Genomic DNA, 21,320 nt, shown 5'->3' with positions numbered 1-21,320 from the left:
TCATAGGGTGCTGAAATTTTTCCTCTCCCAACCAAATCTTTCTCCAAAGCAAAAGAGATGGCTGGCCACACTTCAAGGATATGATTTTGAGATATCCTACACACCCGGGAAGGACAATGTAGTGGCGGATGCATTGTCTAGAATGTGGGCATGCGCTACAACTTCAATCATGGAGGTATATAGTGAATGGATCAAGGGGATTCAAGAGGAATACCTCATCAATGAAGGTGCTGCCCATATTTATACCAAATTACAGCACGGTGATGGTGGAGAGTTTCCTCATTACAAGCTTCACAATGGGCTCTTGTGGTACAAGGGTAAGGTGTATTTGGTTCCTACCTCATTCTACATACCAAAGGTGCTTCATGAGATGCATTCTTCACCACTTTCGGGCCATCTTGGTGTACTCAAGACCTATGATAAAGTGAGCAAGAGTTTTTATTGGAAAGGCATATGGGGAGATGTGAAGAAGTTTGTGATGGAATGTGCTTCTTGTCAAAAGAATAAGGATAGCCATCAACTCCCAAGTGGTTTACTTCATCCATTACCTATTCCGGATGGTAAATGGACTCACATTTCTATGGACTTCATCACGGGTCTACCAAAGACAAAGCATGGATGGGATCAAATATTTGTGGTGATTGATAGGCTTACAAAATCAGCCCATTTCATTGCTTCAAAGACCACTTATGGAACATCTCATATTGCCAAGCAATTTTTGGAACATGTATTCAAGATACATGGCTTGCCACTTAACATAGTTTGTGATCGAGATATCAAGTTCATGGGGACTTTTTGGAGGTCATTATATGAGAGCTTGGGTACTCAAATCACTCCATCTACAGCCTATCACCCTCAAACGGATGGGCAAACGGAGTGCACAAACAAATGGCTTGAGGTGTACTTGAGGCACTATTGTCATGACATGCAAACATCTTGGGATGAGTGGCTTTATCTTGCTGAATTTTGCCATAATTCAAGCAAGCATTTGAGTATTGGCATGTCACCATTTGAGGCTCTCTATGGATATCAAGTACATGTGCCATCGATAGCCTTCCGTGAAGACAAAGTGGTCAATCCATTGGCAAAAGAAGAGTTGGAAAGAATGAGACAGCTTCTTCAACTTTGCAAGGACAATATGAAGAAGGCTCAAGATGTCATGAAGGCTAAGGCGGATGTTCATAGAAGGGATGTGGAGTTTCAAGAGGGTGATTATGTGCTATTGAAGCTTCCCAAGAGTCAGCATAATACTCTCAAAGGTGTAACCAACTCAAAATTGGCTCATAGGTATTATGGACCATACTTGATTATCAAGAGGGTTGGTGATTTGGCCTACAAGTTGGATTTGCCTTCTTCGACAAGGATCCATAATGTGTTTCATGTATCTAACCTTAAGAGGTTTATGGGATCTTTGCCTCAAGAGATGGAAGAGCTTCCACCCATGAATGAAGAAGGTGAGATCATTTATGAGCCGGAGAGGGTTATTGGCAAGAGGACAAGAGAGTTGAGGAATCAGAATATTAATGAATACCTTGTCAAATGGAAGCAATTACCCATGGATGAGGCTACTTGGCAATCATTGGAGTATGTCCAACAACATGGCTTACTTGTGGATGACTTTCCGTGACCAAGTGGTATGGTTTACTTGAGCAAATTGGGTAATATGAGGAGAAGTATACATGCTGTAATTTCTGGACAGCTTTGGGAAGGTCTACTATTGGGCCTATTTTTCTACTCCAACAAGCTTCATGGCGTATCCTAATGAAAGATTATGATGTGGGCTACATATGGCTGAGTGTACATATCATTTTCAGCCCAATATATGGAGTCTAAATGAAGGATTTTCAAGGGTCTTCATCGACTAGAAGGGCTGTCATAACAGTCCCACTCATACACTTTGGGCTTGAAGCTTTGTGGACTCGTACACATCCAAATTTTCATTGTATATGTGCTTTGGATATACTTGAGAACTCTTAACCACTTCCCATTGATTACATTAGAGTCTCATACTTTGAGATTGTACATGTTATTGATTTTGAGGACAAAATCTTTGGGAAGGGATGGTTTGTAATAAAGTAGGAACTTTATTCAATAGGGTTAATAATGGGACAAGTCCATGTATAAAAGAGGGGACTTGGACCATGGTTGTAACTTTTGATGATCATTTTTAGAAATGGAAACTTATGTTTCTTGGAGCTCATGGCTTCTCTCTTGGCTTGCGGAAGGCTATTTCCATTCTCTTGGTGAGAGACTAAACACACTTAAGCATCATGTTTACATGGTGATTACTCATATTTTTCATGCATTACATCCCTTCATTCCAAGAAACACCCTTATACCAGAGATACTAAGGTTGCATGGATCAAAGCATTGGCTATTACTGTATCGGTAGTTAGTGATAACTATATTCACCATATCTCTGATCTTGAGTCTTCTCTAGAAGCATGGGAACACTTGATAAATTATTTGGGGCAAAAGGGAAAAACTAAAAGGTTGCATTGAAGATTGAGTTCTTTGAACTAAAGGTGAATTTTCATGAGCGTTTTAGTGTTAAAGAGTCTTATGACTAAACTCTCAGCCATTGGAGCACTAGTAGAAGATGATGATGTAGTTGTTGTGGCTCTAAAGAGCATGCGAGAGGAGTATGATAATCTTGTCACTACCTCAAGAACCTACCTTCTCCGAACTTTAAAGGAACCATCAGTTCCCTCCAAGAAAAAGAAGCCCAAAAGAGGTGAAGGTCAAGCTTTCTACTCCAGTAAAATCTCCAAACGAAGGGTCTTCCAAAGTTACACAATACAACTATTATGGAAAAAATAACCATGATGAGAAAGATTATTTTGTCAAGAAGAAAAGTTGTGATTATGGAAAGTCTATTAATGAAGAAAAGGATTGCATCTCCAAAAATATATCATCATCAGCAAACCTTATAAGCAATGAAGAAGAACCTGATCTTCAAAGAAGAGGCCAACCATGCCTAAGATTATGATGATTAAGCCTTCTAAAAGGCTTCCTTCTTGAACCAAAGCTCTCACTAATATCTCTACTCTTTTATAAAACTTCACTAGACTAAGTTGGTGAAACCAAAGCCAAAAGGAGCTTGGTTAATGAAAACTTGACTAAGGTGATGAAAATAAAGCCAAAAAGAAACTTTGTAAATCCACACGTCTTAAGTGATGGATATTCATTTGAGGGGAAAGGAGTGTTAGAAACATCCCTAGCCAGCACACCACACACTGATGCCCATTGGGCTTTGTTGTGCTAATGGTGTGGTGAATAGGTTTCTTACCCCCATCAGGGCCTTCAAGTTCCTAGCATATAGCCCTAAAACCAGCCCACCACATACCAATGGTGATGTGGTGAACAGGGTTCGTACTTGGGACCTCCATGTTCCCAACATATAGCCCTAACTAGCCCACCACACACTAATGCAAGAAATGGTGTGGTGAAAAGGGTTTGTACCCAGGACCTCCATGTTCCCAACATACAACCCTAACCATCCCACCACACAACAACAGGATTTGTACGTGGGACCTCCACGTTCCCAGTGTACTATCCTCCATGACACACCACATTCCCAATGTACAACCCTAACTAGCCCACCACACACCCACCACGTGCCCAATGTATAGTCCTAACCAGCTCACCACACACCCATTGGTGTGTGGTGGGTTGGTTAAGATTGTACACTGGGAACGTGGAGGTATTGGGTAGTGAACCCTATTCACCACACTGTCGTTGGCATGACAAAGCCCAACAAGCTGAAATTTCCCATTTAGTACCAATCTCTCATTTTAAAAAAACACATTGTTGATGGATGATTATTTTGGTAGTTCATCGGCATTATGGTGGGCAGGTGGTAGTGTGTGGTTAGACATTATCAGATTGTGTGTGTGAAGAATAGTGACCATGTCCAGTTGGTTAAGTGTGGACAACTTATCTAGTATTAGTCTGGTGTGAACATTATCACTTGTAGCTATTGTGGATTTGTGTGAATGAGAATCAGGGATTTCATTAACGTCTTCACAATTTCGTGATCACGTTAACAAAACCTGTTGTTAACATATTAAAACTTGTGATCACATTGTATATTCACATGACCTGAGCAATGACCTGCATATTACTTGCATTGGTGTTCTCCTTGCTCGATTGTATTGTTCGTCGAAGATGATCCCTTCATCGTGAAGGTAATCCCATGTATCTCCTCTATTATGGCGACGATGGTAGCTAGTCTTTGATGGGGTAGGATCTCTATCCACAATGTCTCACTACATCACAAGACAAACATTACAACAATTATAACACAACTCAAATAGAGAGCATACAAAGAAAAGACACGAAATTGCATTATACATACAAACTCGGCCTCCCATGATGCACTACCTCCAGATCCGAAGTGCGACGATCCATATCGCTCCATTTGTATTCGCCGCGCTTCTCTTTGTTGTTGGTCTCCTTCTTGGCTTTCTTCCGCTCGCCCTTATGAGCACTAGATGGCTTACCATGTCCATTTTGATTGGCATCTATTCGGGCTTTCTCCTCCTTTGCATGTCTCCTTACTAGAGACCTCCTATTCTTAAGTATGTCTTTGATTTTGTGTCACACCCATCTACTGTTAAACCTTTGGTCGGTCATGAGGATTAGGATACTTCCTGTGGACAACTTTAATGCAATCATCCACTAGGCTCTCCCTTTGCTGCTTAAAATGCATAAAGCAGTCTTTATAGTGTGTAAAAACTACTTGGCGCCAGTAGTTTACCACCTCCTTCCCATGAGAGTCATCAACTATGCCACCCACATCTGTGATATCATAATATGATATATCACCATGATGTGGTGGTGACTCTGAAGAACTATCCCCACCCCCAAAGCACTGCCCTAGGCATCCTCTATCTCCTCTATCTCCTCTACCTCCACTCTTAGTGCTAGTGCAGCGTGAGGTACGACCGCCACTATCTCTAGACTACCCTCCCTACGATGATGGCTGCCACTCTCATGAGAGCCATGATAACTGTGAGGTGTCACATCTCCTGAAGGTGGAGGTTTAGGAGATGATGTAGCACTAGCTGGGGCTGACGGATAAGGGGTGAATGTAAAGGTAGGTGAAGTGCTTGGTAAGGGACTCTGATGGGATGTGGGTGGACCTGATGGTAAAGGGGTGCCTGTTGCATAGGTTGCCAATTGCTCGGGAGTGAGAGTATAGCCAAAGATGCCCTCTACCTCCCTAGCAAACTGTCATTGAAACTCGATGAGAGCCTCAACCTGTAGGTCTGTGGGACAAGAGAATGAGGATCCATGCCACATCTATACAAACAAAGAAAATATTAAAAAATATTATGAAATGAAGACTTCCCGCCTCTTTAAGTCAATTGACCCTGGGAATCATCTCATTCCTCAAAACACAAAAAATAATCAAATATTAAGAAAATATTATTAAATGAAGACTTACTGTCTCTTTAAGTCAATTGACCCTGGGAATCATCTCATTCTCCAAAACAAAAAAATAAACAAACCAAGAAATTTTTTTAAAAAATTTAACAATAAGTCGTGGCTCTTTAAGTCAAATGATCCCAGGAATTAATACATAGACAATGCAATAACCACCATGGGAATTTAAACAACTAGTCTCGGCTCTTTAAGTCAAATGACCCCGCTATTCAAGCTACGCAAGCTACGCAAGCCGCTATGCAAGCTACGTAAACATGTAAGCCGCAAGCATTATGTTTAAAGCACTATGCATAAGCTATGCAAGCCGCTATGCAAGCCTTATGCAAGCTAGAGAAGCCTTATGCAAGCATTATGTTTAAAGTACTATGCATAAGCTTAAAACACTATGCATTATGTTTAAAGCACTTGCGTTATGCAAGCCTTATGCAAGCTATTACGCAAGCCTTGCGTAAAGCATTATACATTAGGCCTTATGCATAAAGCATGCATGAGGCCTTATGCATAAAGCTTTAGGCATAAAGCTATGCATGAGACCTTTTGCATAAAGCACTATGCATAAGGCCTTAAGCATGAGGCCTTAAGCATAAAGGCCTTTATGCATAAAGCACTATGCATGAGGCCTTAAGCATAAAACTATGCATGAGGCCTTATGCATAAGGCTTATGCATAAAGCTATGCATGAGGCCTTATGCATAAGGCTTATGCATAAAGCTATGCTTGAGGCCTTAAGCATAAAACTATGCATGAGGCCTTATGCATAAAGCTTATGCACAAACCTACGAAAAAATCCCTAGCACCTAAGGGTGCAATAATAATAGAGGAAAGAGAGGAAAGATATGAAAGCACTTACCTCATTTTCGTGATGTTGAAAGAGAGGATTAGAGGACCTACAAAACCAACAAAAGGGTGAGGAAAATATTAGTAATGCATACATACAAAAGCTTATGTAAGCTATGCAAGCCCTAAGCCTTATGCAAGTTATGCTAAAGCTTATGCATAAGTCATGCATGAGGCCTTATGCATAAAGCTTTAAGCATAATGCTTTATGCATGAGGCCTTATGTATAATAAAGCTTTAAGAATAATGCTTTATGCATAAAGAATTATGCATAGGGCTTATGCATAAAGCACTATGCATAAGGCCTTAAGCATGAGGTCTTAAGCATAAAACTATGCATGAGGCCTTATGCATAAAGCATGCATGAGGCCTTATGCATAAAGCCTATACATAAAGCTATGTAATGCTTTATGCATGAGGCCTTGTCATGTAGGCTGTAACGCTTGTGACGACGGCGGCAGACCGGATGGCCATGTCCGGGGTTCAGTGGGAGAGGACGCCCATGGGCGGCCAGACTATGCATAGGGCTTATGCATAAAGCACTATGCATAAGGCCTTAAGCATATGGTGTTAAGCATAAAACTATGCATGAGGCCTTAAGCATAAAACTATGCATGAGGCCTTATGCATAAAGCATGCATGAGGCCTTATGCATAAAGCCTATGCATAAAGCTATGCAGCATGAGGCTTATGCATAAAGCATTATGCATAAAGCATGCATGAGCATTATGCATAAAGATTATGCGCAAACCTACAAAACAAATCCCCAGCACCTAAGGGTGCAATAATAATAGAGGAAAGAGAGGAAAGAGAGAAAAGATAGAAAAGCTATGCATGAGGCTTATGCATAAAGCACTATGCAAGCCACTCTAGCCTACACTAAACCATACCCCGGCACTACGCATTAAGCATGCATGCATAAATTAAGTTCTATGCGTGCATTAAGCTCTATGCATAGAGCTCTATGCATAGATCTCTATGCATTATGAATGCATGCATAGAGCTTAATCTATGCATTAAGCTCTACAAATAGAGCTTAATGCATAGATTAAGCTCTATGATTAGAGCTCTATTCATAGATTAAGCTCTATGCATAGAGGACCTACAAAACAAAACCCCTCTTTTTGGTAGATAAAAATAGAGGAAAGAGAGGAAAGCACTTACCTCTTTTTGGTGATGTTGAAAGAGAAGATTAGAAGACCTACAAAACCAACAAAAGGGTGAGGAAAGGATTAGTAATGCATACATACAAAATCCCCAAGAACCGAATGCATACATACAAAATTGAAATGAGAGGAAAGAGAGAAAAGCATTTACCTCTTTTTGGTGAAGTTGAAAGAGAGGATTAGAAGACCTACGAAAACAAAACAAAAAGTTGAGAAAAGAATTAGTAATACAAAACCCTAAAAGTGTGAATAGCATGGATACACAAGGAGGTTTAAGCCTTATGCATAAGGAGGTTTAAGTAATAAGCCTCTTAGGCTTATGCATAAGAAAGAGAGAGAGAAACAGATAGAGAAGAGAGTATCATTCAAAAATTTTAAACATAAGAAGCTTATGGATGTGAGAGAGAGAAAGAGAGAGTGAAGAGAATACCAATCAAAAACCCTAAATCTAAATATACCATTCAAAAACCATGAATATATGAAGAGGTGGGAGAGACAAGTGGGATATAGATTACCTTGTGAGGAATCGTCCTTGGGAGGAGACTTTCGATTACCTTGTAAGGAATCCTCCTTGGGAGGAGACTTTGTGAGAGGAGAGGACAAAGGGTGGGGAGAAGACTTTGTGAGGAGAGGACAAAGGGTGAGGTGCAGCCATCATGAGAGGAAGAGAGGGTTGTAAAAACTTAGGGTTATGTACAGTAGAGGGAGCAGAGGGGAAGCAAAAATAGTTGCGGTGTCGACGTGCGATTATTTAAAATTTTTTTATAACAGAGCGTGGCTATCTATGAGGCTATATGCGCGGCTATTTACGAGGCTATACGCGTGGCTATTTACGTCAGCTATATGCGTGGCTATTTACGTCAGCTATATGCATGGCTATTTACGAGGCTATTTACGTTAGCTATATGCGTGGCTATTTACGAGGCTATATGCGTGGCTATTTACGAGGCTAACAAATAGCCACGTAAACCCTGCCAAATCATAAATTCGCCCATGGCCCCTCGCTCACTTCCATCTCTCTCTAGTTTCACGACCATGTTCTCATTCTCTTGTAGTGGTAAGAGTACACAATATATGGGCTAGTACTCAACTACTACAATATACAAGGGTGGGTCCATAATGTGAACCTGACTAAATGAGCTGGCGCTATAACTATGCCAGTCTCTAGTAATCCAAAATGGCTATCACACAACCTGTCATCCCATTGGCCGCATATCACCCATAATCTCACCAACCATGCCAGTGGTGTAGATACGGAAACTGTCACCCAGGCGGGTTATTAATGTCCGTCATAGCACTAGTTGAGCTCAATATCTCAACAAAGAGGTGGTAAGTATGCAATCCCATGTAAGACTATGTGAGCCATGGGCAAGCATGCAAGTCTATAGCAAGCATGCAAGCCTATCTCAACAAAGAGGTGGTAAGTATGCAATCAGATGCAATCCCATGTAAGCCTATGTGAGCCATGGGCAAGCATGCAAGTCTATAGCAAGCATGCAATCCTATGTGAGCATAGGCAAGCATAGCTATGTGATGTGTTCCTACCCAACTCCCACACATGGGGCACTTCACATGCGGGACATATGCATGTGCCATATGGCCTTAACAAGGATAAACAAATAATAGCAAAATAGCAAAGAGAGGGTGCAACATATCTTGGCAAATGCTCACAATGGTTGAGGATTGCGGTGATTTGAGTATTCTTCTTCAATCGCTCTCAACCTAGGATAAAACCCATAAAAAATGAGTTGGTTTTAAAGCATAAAACCACTTTTAAAATCCTACATTATGCTTAAAAGTTGACATAAACTTGAATTGAAGCATGGAAAATGTACAAATCGGTAGACTATGTAGACAATGAAAAAAATACATGATAACATAGCAAGAACTAGATCAAAGGCAACTACACACTTGATGAGTGTTTCCATGCCAGACATAAATGCATATTTCTCTTGTTTTGGTGGTATAGCTAAGAAATGCTTCCCAAACCCCCTTATTTAAAGGTACTAAGCTTGTAAGCTAAAGAAACAAACTCAAATAAGGAGATCTAGAAAGCATTGCCTAGTTGTACCACCACTTCCCAGACCCCCTTATTTAAAGGTACCAAGCTTGTAAGCTCAAGAAACAAACTCAAATAAGGAGGTCTAGAAAGCGTTGCCTAGTTGTACCATCACTTATCATCACTAGCTAAATTTTCATGCATCGTCTGCTGTGACCCCTGTATAAGAAGGTCTAAAAAGCATTACCTAGTTGTACCACCACTTATCACTAGCTAAATGTTCATGAACCTCTATGACCCGTGTAGAATATACAATTTGGCAAAATTTAGATCAAAATTAACCTACTTACTAGCTAGAATGCTCTCCCACAAGCCATTCTCCAAGGCAGGCCTATGGCATGTTGGAGAGCATAAATATTGTTTTCCCACCTTGCGTTATGCAAGGTGGGCAAACATAATTTCTTGTCCATAAGCCAAGTAGACCAATGGGCAAGAGGGAATGCTTTTCCACCTTACATTCTGCAACAAGGCAAGTATGCCAAAACACTTATCCACAAGACATTTACCATTTTGGAGAGCAAGACTTTTGACCCACTTTGCTTATCGAGCTGGATGTAAAGTGGCCATGATATGCTTGGATGCAACACACATAGCATCTAAGCATGGCAAGGAATGTTTAAGTGCTATACACTGTCTAAGTGCTACACACTGTTTAAATGCTATACACTGTTTAAGTGCTATACACTGTTTAAATGCTATGTGTATAGCATCTAAGCATGGCATGGACACTTTGTGTCCAATAGGTAGGCATGGTATACATCAATGTCTATTGGAAACTTTGCGTCCAATAGGTAGGCAGGGTATACACCAATGTCTATGCATATACATAGACATGGCAATGCATAGACATGACGATGTGTAATCCATAGCCATGCATATGCCATGTGCATAGGAATGGCTATGCATAAGCCTACACATAGACATGGCAATGCATAGACATGACTATGTGTAATCCATAGCCATGCATATGCCATGTTGCTATGGCATTGCAAATTCCATTGCATGCCCTCTGCATGGCCATGGCTTACGCATAGCCATAGCTATGCATAGCGGCCATGGCTTATGCATAGCCATTCCTATGCACATGCATGGCCATGGCTTATGTGTAGCCTATGCCTATTCATAGGATATGAATACACATGTCTAAGTGTATGCGTAGCCATCCCTATGCATAGGCTATGCATACACATGCCTATGCATAGACTATGCATGGCGTAGCCTGATGCATAGCCATGCATATGCATAGGCTATGCATAGCCTATACACAGCTCATGCATAAGCAAATACATTTTGATGATAATGCATGAGCAAATACATTTTTATCATAATGTATGAGAAAATACATTTTGATTATAATGCATGAGCAAATGAAGGGAATGCACATGTTCATGGTCATGGGTACATGGAGATGGTCATGGGAAGTAACCTAAGCAATGGGCATATGCATGCATGAAAAGAAAATGGGCATATGCATGCACTTTGAATATTAAAAACTAATCATTAAATAGATTAAGCACAAGGCTAGTGGACTTACCTTTATGAAAGAGGGAGGAAATAGCTAAAAAAGAAGAAAAAAGAATAAACAAAAAAATGTTAGCGTAGTCTACAACATACATAAAGCCCTATATCTAGTCCTACTTATACAAGATGACATTAAATAAGAAACCTCAAATTGATTAAGCACATGGTTAGTAAACTTACCTTCACCAACGAGAGAGGAGATACCTACAAAACCAAGAAATAAAGGAAAAAAAGAGGTTAGTTTCTTCCACCTTTAAAGATTAAAAACCCTAATTTCTAATCTTACATACATGAATACGCTAATCTTACATATATGAATAAAGTAATCTTCTTAAGAAAACTAATAATGAATGAAAACTTTAATCATAAGAGGTGTGGGAGAGAGATAATTGTATGACAAGGAAAGGTAGAGGAAAAAGCATGAGCGAGGAAGGAAGGGGGAGATGGAAGCGAGAGAGACTAATCTTCATTTTAGGAAATCTATTTATGAATGAAAACTTTAATCATAAGAGGTGTGGGAGAGAGATGATTCTATAACAAGGAAAGGTAGAGGAAAAAGCATGAGTGAGGAAGGAAGGGGGAGATGGAAGAGAGAGAGAGAGAGAGAGAGAGAGAGAGAGAGAGAGAGGATCTTGGAGTATGCCGTGACACAGGCGAGGCACCCAATTTTTGATGTGCATGCACGAGAGAGAGAGAGAGAGAGAGAGAGAGAGAGAGAGAGAGAATATTGCACAGGATCCTTAAGGCTTTCTCTCTCCATCTGTTCCCATACTCTTCGTAGTAAAACATCCACCCGTTCCTTCTCACCTAAAGTACGGGCATCACTAGGTGATGTGTCGTGTCTCCACTTGACATCCAGATACTTCTTCTCCCAGGCTGAGACCATAGCCCCTTTTTTAATCAAATAGAAGAGGCCTCTGAAATGAAGTGACCCATCTCCCCACAACGGAAGCAATGGCCTGCGGGGCGGCGAACGATCCCCACTTTAATTTGAAATACAAAGGGTCAAATCCATCCATGGATAACGTCAATTGTCAAGGTCGAGGCTTCCCAGTATCCCACAGCATGCAAACCCTGTTTTTATTCTTGGATGACATTCTAGGCTCCACTAACACGTCCCCAATAGTACACATGACCAACGGTAACAATTCTCACATAGTTGATGGTGGTACCTCTCATTGATTGGCTTTTTGTTTTGATGGATTGTGAAGATTGCTCTTTGGAATGTAAAAGGTTTGTGTTCACCGTCCAAGAATTATCGCATGTGGCATATTGTGTTTCAAGGTCAATGGGATGTGTTTTGTGCTGTGGAACATAAACAACATTCCATGGCTGGAAAAGTATACGATTACAAGGAATTTCACATGTTTTAGAGTGGGCACCCCACTACACAATCAGGGGACATGATTGCACTGAAATCTCAGTTTAAGCCATCATTGGTTATGCAGGATGTCCAGGAGCGGTTCATTGTTGTAGAAGTGGAGTTTATGGATGTTATATTATGTCTTGTGGGGCCATATGCGCCTAATGGTGTTGCACAATGTCATTAGTTATGGGATGATTTATTGTGTTTGAAAGCCTAGCTTTGTGTTGGGATATTTTAATATATGCCAATTTTCAGAGCATGCTTCTATACCTCACTCTATTATGGATGGGTCAGAGAGGCTCAGTTGGAATGTTTTTTGCCAATCAAGTTTTGAAACAAGATATCTAGTCACAGCTACACTCACATGAGAGAGGATTTACGTATGCCTCCTAATAATACGTGGGTACAAGAGCTTGTCTGGATCGAATGTATATTTGCCAACATGATTTGTTTCTGTCAGAGATATTTTCCATGTAGATGGAATATAATCATATTTTGTCAGATCATTTCCCTTTGGTATTGGAGATGCATAGCCATTCTATGGATTCTTATAGGCCATTATTGGGAAAGGCTCCTCTCTTAAGGTTAACCAGACTTTCTTGGAAAATACTATTTTCCATTAGTTTATGTTGCAGGTGTTACAAAACTTTTGAGGCCATGTAATCTCTGTTGGGGTGTTAGCTTGGGAGTTTTGTATGTTCAATATTCAAAAGCTTTCTTGCTAGTATGGGATTCATAATGCATCATATTTTAGGGAGAAGTTGTGAAACCTAGAATCGTTATTGGTTGATTTAAACCAAGTGGTTCAAGAGGACAGTTCTTGCCCTAACATTGACATAGCTATTGATTGGTTGTCCCATCAGGTTGCAACATTGCATGAAAATCAATATGTGAGATATAAGCTTATGGCTCGAATGGATGCCCTAATGGATTCTAATTGTCAGTCACATACGTTCTTTGCTCTTTTTTACAGCAAAAGCATGCATGTGAGGATATTGTCAAGACGCAAGATAAGCAAGGAGTATTGATTACTTATCCTGCTTATGTTCTAGATGTGTGTATGGACTTTAATCACCATTTGTTGGGTCCGTAGGAGGTTATATCTCTTGATGTCATTGCAGCTAGAGAGTCTTTGTTTCACTTGGTTCATTACTAGGTATCAGATGTTTCTGTAAATGAATTGGAAAGAGATATTTATGAAGATGAGGTGGAAGTTGTGTTGAAGCATTTTCCTTGATTATGCAAGGGCTTTGAGGAAAGAGGTGGTTATGATTCAACTAGATATTGAAAAGGCTTATGATCACGTTAGTTGGTTTTTTCTTTCACAGCTCATGCAGACTATGGGATTTGGACCTTACATGTCTTCTTTGATTTATACTATTAGCCAACATGCAATGGCTAGGCTTATGATTAATGGTGGGGTGGTTGAGCCCATTCATTTGACGAGATTGGTAAGGCAAGGATGCCCAGTTAGCCCTCTCTTGTTTGCAATTGTCACTCATCCAATCTTATCTCGACTGGATAAGCTAGTGGAGGACGGTGAAGTTATAGGGCTTACACTTCCAAGCAGAGAGCAGATGGTCAGCCAGTCATTGGCAGATGATTCTTTTACGTTCCTTAAGGCTTAAAGAGATAATGTTCAGAAGGCTATGGTTGTTTGGGATACTTTTCGTCTTGCTTCAAGGTTATGCATTAATATGCAGAAATCTGCTCTAATAAGCTATACCGAGAGCGATTTGCTTGGTTTGGGATGAAATGGGCAGGTCATACAAAGGGGATACATTACACGCCACTTGGGTTAGCCGATTGGAGTTGATGTTGATTCATTGGCTTCGCAATGGAAGCCTCCAGATTAGCAGTTGTAATTGAATTCTATGGAAGGTTGTACTTCACGACTTCTAGAGTGGCATGACAAACTTGTTAAATGGCCAAAATTTAATAGAATGGCTCGATTGGGACTAGTGAGAATTCTAGATGCTTTGTTGCCACGTAGAGGCCACTTATTGTCTTTTCAAAAAATCCATCAATATTTTTGGGTTCCACGTGAATATGTACAGTTATGGGAGAAGGTGAGGGAAGCACTTACACCATTTGGTGATACTCCTCAGTTGGAGGATCAGCAACCTTGGTTAGATTGGGCATTTAGAAAGCCTCAGGACATTGTCTAGCGTACAACAAATCAAGTGTACCATATGACATCTGTAGAAGATAAGCGTTGAATCACTAAGAAGGCTAATAGGGTATGGGACATCAAGAAGAGTAGGGCCTGGAGGAAGGAAGTAATCTTACAGGGTTGGTGGTCTACGATTCCATATCAAGGGAAGGTGTTCCTATGGCGCATGCTAGTTGGAGGCCTATCATTAGGGGATGAGTTGCGAAAGCAGCGGATTGCTTTTGGTAATTGTGTGTTTTGTACTACATGCTTGGAAACATGCCCGCATCTTTTCATTTCATGTCCAGTGGCAAAAAATGTGTGGGATTTCCTTTCTTGCGTATGGACTCCGTTGACAGATAGACCCTTAAAGATTAAAGGTTGGATTTTTGACAAGATTTCGAATGGGCTAGATAACCCAGAACATTTAGTTTTCTTTCAATTTTTTAGGTGGACATGTTTGTGGCATATCTCGTTAACTAGGAATGCCTTTATATTTGATGCAAACGTTGGTGTTATAGCTTACATAGGTCATATAAAAGGGCTACTATTGTGGCAAGTCTCTTCCTTGTGGTCAACTCATTTGGTGGAGAATGACACATCTATATATTAGATGAGGGTACTCCGAGCTACACTTGTGGTTTGGAGTAATTAGTGAGGGAGAGCTAGTACATCACATGGCAGCCATGTGGCCATTTGCAAAGTAATTTTGGTAATATATCTTCTATTACGAGAGAGAGAGAGAGAGAGAGAGAGAGAGAGAGAGAGAGAGAGATGTGTGGATGTTGAGTATGACGTAAGGGACCATAACTAGAGCATTAAGGCCTCAAATATTTTATGAATGTACAAATGAAAGTAAACAATATAACCATATGAGTGCACATGCATGTGTGTCTGTATGTGTGTGTGTGTGTGTGTGTGTGTGTGTGAGAGAGAGAGAGAGAGAGAGAGAGAGAAGTGATTAAAAACTTTTTAGTTTGCCTAAGTAGTGGAAGGGAGGCATAAACATGATTTTCTTAAGATCATTAGAGTGATTTCTATTATGTGTGTCAATTTGTGAGCACACAATGGCCACAAATGGTTCAAAATTTAGATTACTAGTAAGTGTTAGAAAAAAATCGATCCTTTGGTGTAATTTTCACGGCTCTAATCGAGAAGAACGGGTTGTAATTTTGCTTACCTTGAATTCAAAGATTTGAATTTTAGCTACAAAATCGATTAACTTACACAATTTTTCAAAAAAAAACCAATCGAACTTAAAGGTTGTCCTTTTTTTCATCGAAAAGGAAGTTAAAATAAAACACCGTAGTGGTTGGTGGATGTGTTCCTCGTAGCTTAGAAAGTGGGGATGAAAATTACAATATCCTTTTTTTGACATTTATTTCTTAAGTACTCTCTCTTGGTGCTCACATAACCCGGTTCGTAGTGTAATTATTCCGGCTAAAATTTAGAAATACCGATTGGAATTCAACGTTGTCTTTAATTTTAAGGGTTGAAATTTGCACATTTTAATTATAAATCTTGGCATGTGTACATGATTTCTAGTGATTTTCAAGTCTAAATCTCGGCTAAGCCTAATCATTCCCTTTAATTTTAAGGGTTTTTTTTTCAAGCACTATACGAGCCACTCTAGAATCTAGAATTAGGTTTTAATATTTTTTTTAAAAGTTACACGATTTTTATTACAAGATGGTCCCGCATACCCTTTTTACAAAAACACACACACACACACACACACACTTACGGGTTCACGAGGTAAAAGTAGCACCATGCAATGTAGGTAGCTGTGGATCGTAGCACCATGCAATGTAGGTAGCTGTGGATCGAACTCATTGCTACAAGCAATGGTGGTAGCTGTGGATCGAACTCATTGCTACAGGCCATTCAACTGACCTAACCGATTGGTGGTAGGTTTTAAGATTTTAAAAGGGAAGGGTATCTTTTTCAACTTTTGGAAGGGAAGGCCTTAGTCATGAGTCCTGACAAAATGCAATTTCACCGACCTCCTAAAACGTCAAGTTCTGACCTTTTCTCGGATAGCGGCACTGGCCGGCTGGGCTCTTTTGAAACCCTATACCGTATACAGTACAGTGATATGACGCTTGATGATTCAATGATTGGAAATTGGCATTCAAAGGGATATCTTATGAGCACTCCCACCTACATTGACTTTCTGCGCATGCGCAGCAACGCCCTCTCATCTCTTTACCTTCTCTCTCTTTACCTTCTCTCAGAAAGCTCGGATTTTACTGGTCGGCATGGCCAGCTTCCTAAACAACGCACATGACGATTTTGGTAGCCACCCCACCTTTTTTTAACTGTTTGGGTGAATATGCACACGCGCCCATATGTTGTAACCACAGGATCTGCCTATATAATAACTCTCTCCCTGTATCAGATTGTCAAAGGAACATAACCCTTCGCCTTTGCTCGCACACGACCACCTTCCGCCCAATACCTGTTTGGTTCCTCACATACACTCATAGATAACCTTAGTTTCTGCTCATAACTCCCACACTTGGCCAGAATGCCCTACCTGCGCAGCCTGGATGCAGGCTCTACCTACTTCGAGAATATCACCCACAATGCAGCCGAAATTCAAAACATTGTCTTGAGAGCCATACTGCAACACAACGCCTCCTGTGAATATCTTCAGAAGTGTGGTCTGAGCAATGATATTGCCCAGCACGGGGATGATGACACAGTTCTCAGTACTTTCAAGCTCTGTGTACCGATAGTTTCCCATTCTGATCTAACATCCTACATACAAAGGATTGTGGACGGTGACAAGTCTCCCATCCTCACATCTTCCCCCATTGATGCAATCTCATTGAGGTACGCTAAAATTTGCACGCACAGATCTCACCGAGGTGCACGAACACAAATACACCACACACATACGCGCGCGCGCGCACGCACAGCGACAGAATGCTGCTAGTTTTGATGATTTAATGTCTTGCTGCAGTTCCGGAACAACCGAAGCACGCGAAAAATACATTCCGTTCTTCGAGGGACTAAGAACTGGTACGTTAGAAGTAGCCCGTATCGCAGCTGCTTACAGAAACCGGTGAGTCTTAGTTGCAGTGCAACGGCCTGTAATCCATGTAATATTGTTTACAGGTCGCTCTCTTTGAATCGTGTATTAAACTTGATACATATGTTAATCAATGTGGTTTAATAATGTTAAATCCGTGCAGAGTGTACCCACTTACACCTGGTGCCAGGATCCTTGAGTTTACCTTTTGCGGGAAGTTCTTCACCACCAAGGGAGGGCTGCGCGCAGGGACTGCAACCACCCATCTCATAAGGAGCGACGCGTTCAAGATGAGGCAAAAGAGTGCTCTGCTGAAGGCCTGCAGCCCGGACGAGGTTGTGTTTGCAGGGTCGGACTGTCGACAGGGCATGTACTGCCACCTGCTCTCCGGCCTTGTGTACGCCCATGAGGTCGAGGTCATCAGCGCCACGTTTGCATACACGCTCGTGGAGGCCCTCCGCACGCTCGAAACCGAGTGGCAAAGCCTGTGCGATGACATCCGGCTGGGCAAGCTGAGCGACAAAATCACAGACCCTACCCTCAGAGCGTCTGTGCTTGGCAAGGTCCTTACACGGCCGGATCCCGAGCTGGCCGATTGGGTGAAGGACAAGTGTACGATGGCGATGAGTAGCTGCGATTCTTGGCAGGGCGTGGTACGGAAGCTGTGGCCCAGATGCAAGTACGTCCTGTCGATAGTGACAGGGGCCATGGAGTCGTATGTGGAGAGGCTGCAGCACTATATGGGCTGCGAGGTTCCTCTCGTGAGCGCAGACTACGGTGCCACAGAGGGCTGGGTTGGTGTCAACGTGAACCCCCGCTCGCCTCCCAGCCAAGTGTCCTTCACGGTGGTCCCTAGCTTGGGCTACTTCGAGTTCATACCGTTGTACAAGACCAACTGTGTACTCCTCGCCGACGGGCGCCCGCCGGCGTCGACGGCCGCCTACGAGGAGGGGGAGCCGGTCGGCCTAACGCAGGTCAAGGTTGGCCAGCAATACGAGATCGTGATGACGACAACCGGAGGTGCGTTACCGGTTGACTATCGCTTCCATGTCTAATTAAATTAAATGCATGTAGGCATGTCTAATTAAATTAAATGCATGCAGGGCTTTACCGATACCGCCTTGGAGACGTCTTGCGCGTGACCGGCTTCTTCAACTCCTCCCCCCAGTTCTCCTATGTCTGCCGCAAGAACGTCATCCTCAGCATCAATATCGACAAGAACACGGAGACGGACCTCAAGGTGGTGGTTAACCGCGCCGCCAAGCGCCTGGCCGAGGCCAGCGGGCGAGCCATGCAACTGGTGGACTACACCAGCTACGCCGACCTCAAGTCTTCGCCCGGTCACTACGTCATCTTCTGGGAGGTGGGCGGCGCCCAACCTTTAAACCGTCCCGCAAATCAGCGACTACTGGCGGAGTGCGCCACCTTGATGGACGGGGCCTTCGTGGAGCCAGGCTACGTGACCTCCCGCAAGATGAACACCATCGGGGCCTTGGAGCTGTGCATCGTGAGACGGGGCACCTTCAAGGACCTCTTGGACCGGTTCCTGGCCAGATCTGGGGCTGCCATCACCCAATACAAAACCCCGCGATGCATCGCGGCCAACTCCTCTGAGATGCTCGCCGTCCTCCGCGATAGCACCTCCGCCACCCACTTCAGCTTCGCCACCTTCCATTGATGGATTACGGTACTTAGTCTATCAATGCTCGATCTAGGTTCCCACTTGGTCTGAGGCTAGTTGGACAATGGAAATTGTCTATTATAATTAGCAAACATGCAAGGAAAAAATAATTGAATTTAACCATTACCTATTTACCTGCTCGCATTGTTGCATTGGTACAAACGTACCACAAAGATCCATCCACAACTTTGTTGTTTGCAATTGAATTTACCATTGTGATTACAAAGATCCATCCACAACTTTGTTGATTCCATGGCAAAGAGTCTTTGAATACTTCTCTCCTATGTTTACTTTTTCTTCATTTCCATCTTCTTGTCCATGCTCAAAGGTCTTATTACATGCATTCATGCAGCCCAATCTAGACCTTAGTGTTATCAAGATAATATTATGAGCTAAAGTCACTGTTGTTTTCATAATGTCCCCAATGCTTTGGAGGTAGTAAAGAGATGCTCATAAAATAGATGTTATGCGGACGATAATGTTATTGAGAATCAATTGATAGAACATGAGGAGGACTCATCGTTATCTAGTGAATTTACCTATAGTACATCATTCTTTGGATGCTAATGAAACCCGTTTTAATTCCGTGTCTAAAGATATAGAAATTAACCTCTTTGAAGCCATGGACTTTGTACATAATGAACAATCATAAAAATTCTTTTATTTTTAATTCAAATGTATTAATAAGTAAAAAGTAAATTTACCCTTAGATATCCAAGATTTTATAATATTTTTATAAAATATAATAAGTAAATTTACCCTTAGATATTTAAGATTTTGAGTGTCTTGCAAGTATCTGAATGCTTAGTGCTTGAGCACTGGATGTCTGGCTATGAGTTGCACCCCAAATAGATTAGGCATCCAACAACTTGATCATAGGTGGTTATGTCAAATGGTTCATCGATATCTTGCAAACTAAGTTTTACACCACATTCCATTTGTGTAGAAATCAGTTTGTAACTTTGCATATTGAACCTCTTAGGCATTGCCTTGATGCACTTTGGCTACTTAATGACTATACCATCATCTTGCTGTGTTGTATAAACTATATATACCCAAATAATAGTGAAAAAACTAAGATCTAATATCTCAAAATTTGAGACAAGATCAACCTTGAAGGCTATATAATAAAATCCTCATTGGTGTCTATTGTCAACATAGAATGTCATCTACATGTCAAGGTCTGCCTCCTCATTGGTGTCCGTCACAACATTAGCATGTTATCTACATAGAGAATGACAACAAAAAAATCATACTTCTCTTTTTGACATATAAAGTGCTTTCTATAGGAATGTTTTGAAACCCCTTTCCATAGGCATTAATCTTCCATTACCAAGCTCTAGAAGCTTTTTTCAAACTAAATAAATCTTCATTAAGCTTGCACACCTTTTGTTCTTAACCAGGTTAGGCAAATCTAGCTGGTTGACTCACATAAACTTCTTCCTTTGCAAGTCACCACAAGTGTAGGACCATAGCATAAAATCTTATCAATTCACATAGAACTCAAACTCCACACACTCTACAAAATAAAAGAAACCACAGAAAGAAAGTAAACCTCCACACGTGTATTCAAGAAAAAACCCTTCAAACATGCATCCTCATCTTTCTCAGGTACAATCTTTGTTGAAACTGTAGCCTCATCTACAGCCATCTTCTTCCAACACATAAAACCAAACATTCTTCTTCAAAAGGTCCCCCTTCAATCCATTGCCGCCTTTGATTCTTCTGGAATGTAGCATCGCCCACTTCCTACAACCGCCCATGCTCTTTCTTTTCTCATTTTGAACATGTGCCTATACAGTTGGCTGCCATGCCACGTTTTCCACCTAGGATCTACTTTACACCATCATATATACATTTTATTCACCTATGCACCATGTTTGGTTTGGGCTTGGGATTTCCCTCACATATTGCCCACCCCCTAGGTGAAACACTTTCAAGTGTTTCATTGTCTCCTTTGTGCTCCAAACTCTTTTCTTCCACAAACCACTCTATATAGCTTCATTAACAGTTAGAGAAGGCATAATCCAACATTCCAACACTCTCCTAGATCAAG

At 41.4% G+C, this 21,320-nt stretch overlaps 1 protein-coding gene across 1 annotated transcript; it reads left to right on the top strand.

The window, feature by feature from the left end:
- The first annotated feature begins 16,967 nt into the window (after positions 1 to 16,967).
- LOC147618826 (jasmonoyl--L-amino acid synthetase JAR6-like) lies at positions 16,968 to 19,451 on the top strand. The gene is made up of 4 exons (XM_086774494.1): positions 16,968 to 17,384; positions 17,515 to 17,616; positions 17,747 to 18,603; positions 18,687 to 19,451. Exons 1-4 carry the CDS (start codon positions 17,077 to 17,079, stop codon positions 19,259 to 19,261), a joined length of 1,842 nt encoding a protein of 613 aa, XP_086630620.1. The 5' UTR covers positions 16,968 to 17,076; the 3' UTR covers positions 19,262 to 19,451.
- Positions 19,452 to 21,320: the final 1,869 nt, after the last annotated feature.

This window comes from Cibotium barometz, chromosome 34 (assembly GCF_041138505.1).
Source record: "Cibotium barometz isolate CiBa-2024 chromosome 34, ASM4113850v1, whole genome shotgun sequence".
NCBI classification, from domain to species: domain Eukaryota; kingdom Viridiplantae; phylum Streptophyta; class Polypodiopsida; order Cyatheales; family Cibotiaceae; genus Cibotium; species Cibotium barometz.
This window is presented reverse-complemented; position numbering and strand designations above follow the sequence as displayed.

Coding starts and splice junctions, on each gene's coding strand:
- LOC147618826 (XM_086774494.1), top strand. CDS start 17,077: ATGCCCTACCTGCGCAGCCTGGATGCAGGCTCTACCTACTTCGAGAAT. Junction 17,385..17,514: donor ATTGATGCAATCTCATTGAG/GTACGCTAAAAT, acceptor GTCTTGCTGCAG/TTCCGGAACAACCGAAGCAC. Junction 18,604..18,686: donor CGTGATGACGACAACCGGAG/GTGCGTTACCGG, acceptor AAATGCATGCAG/GGCTTTACCGATACCGCCTT.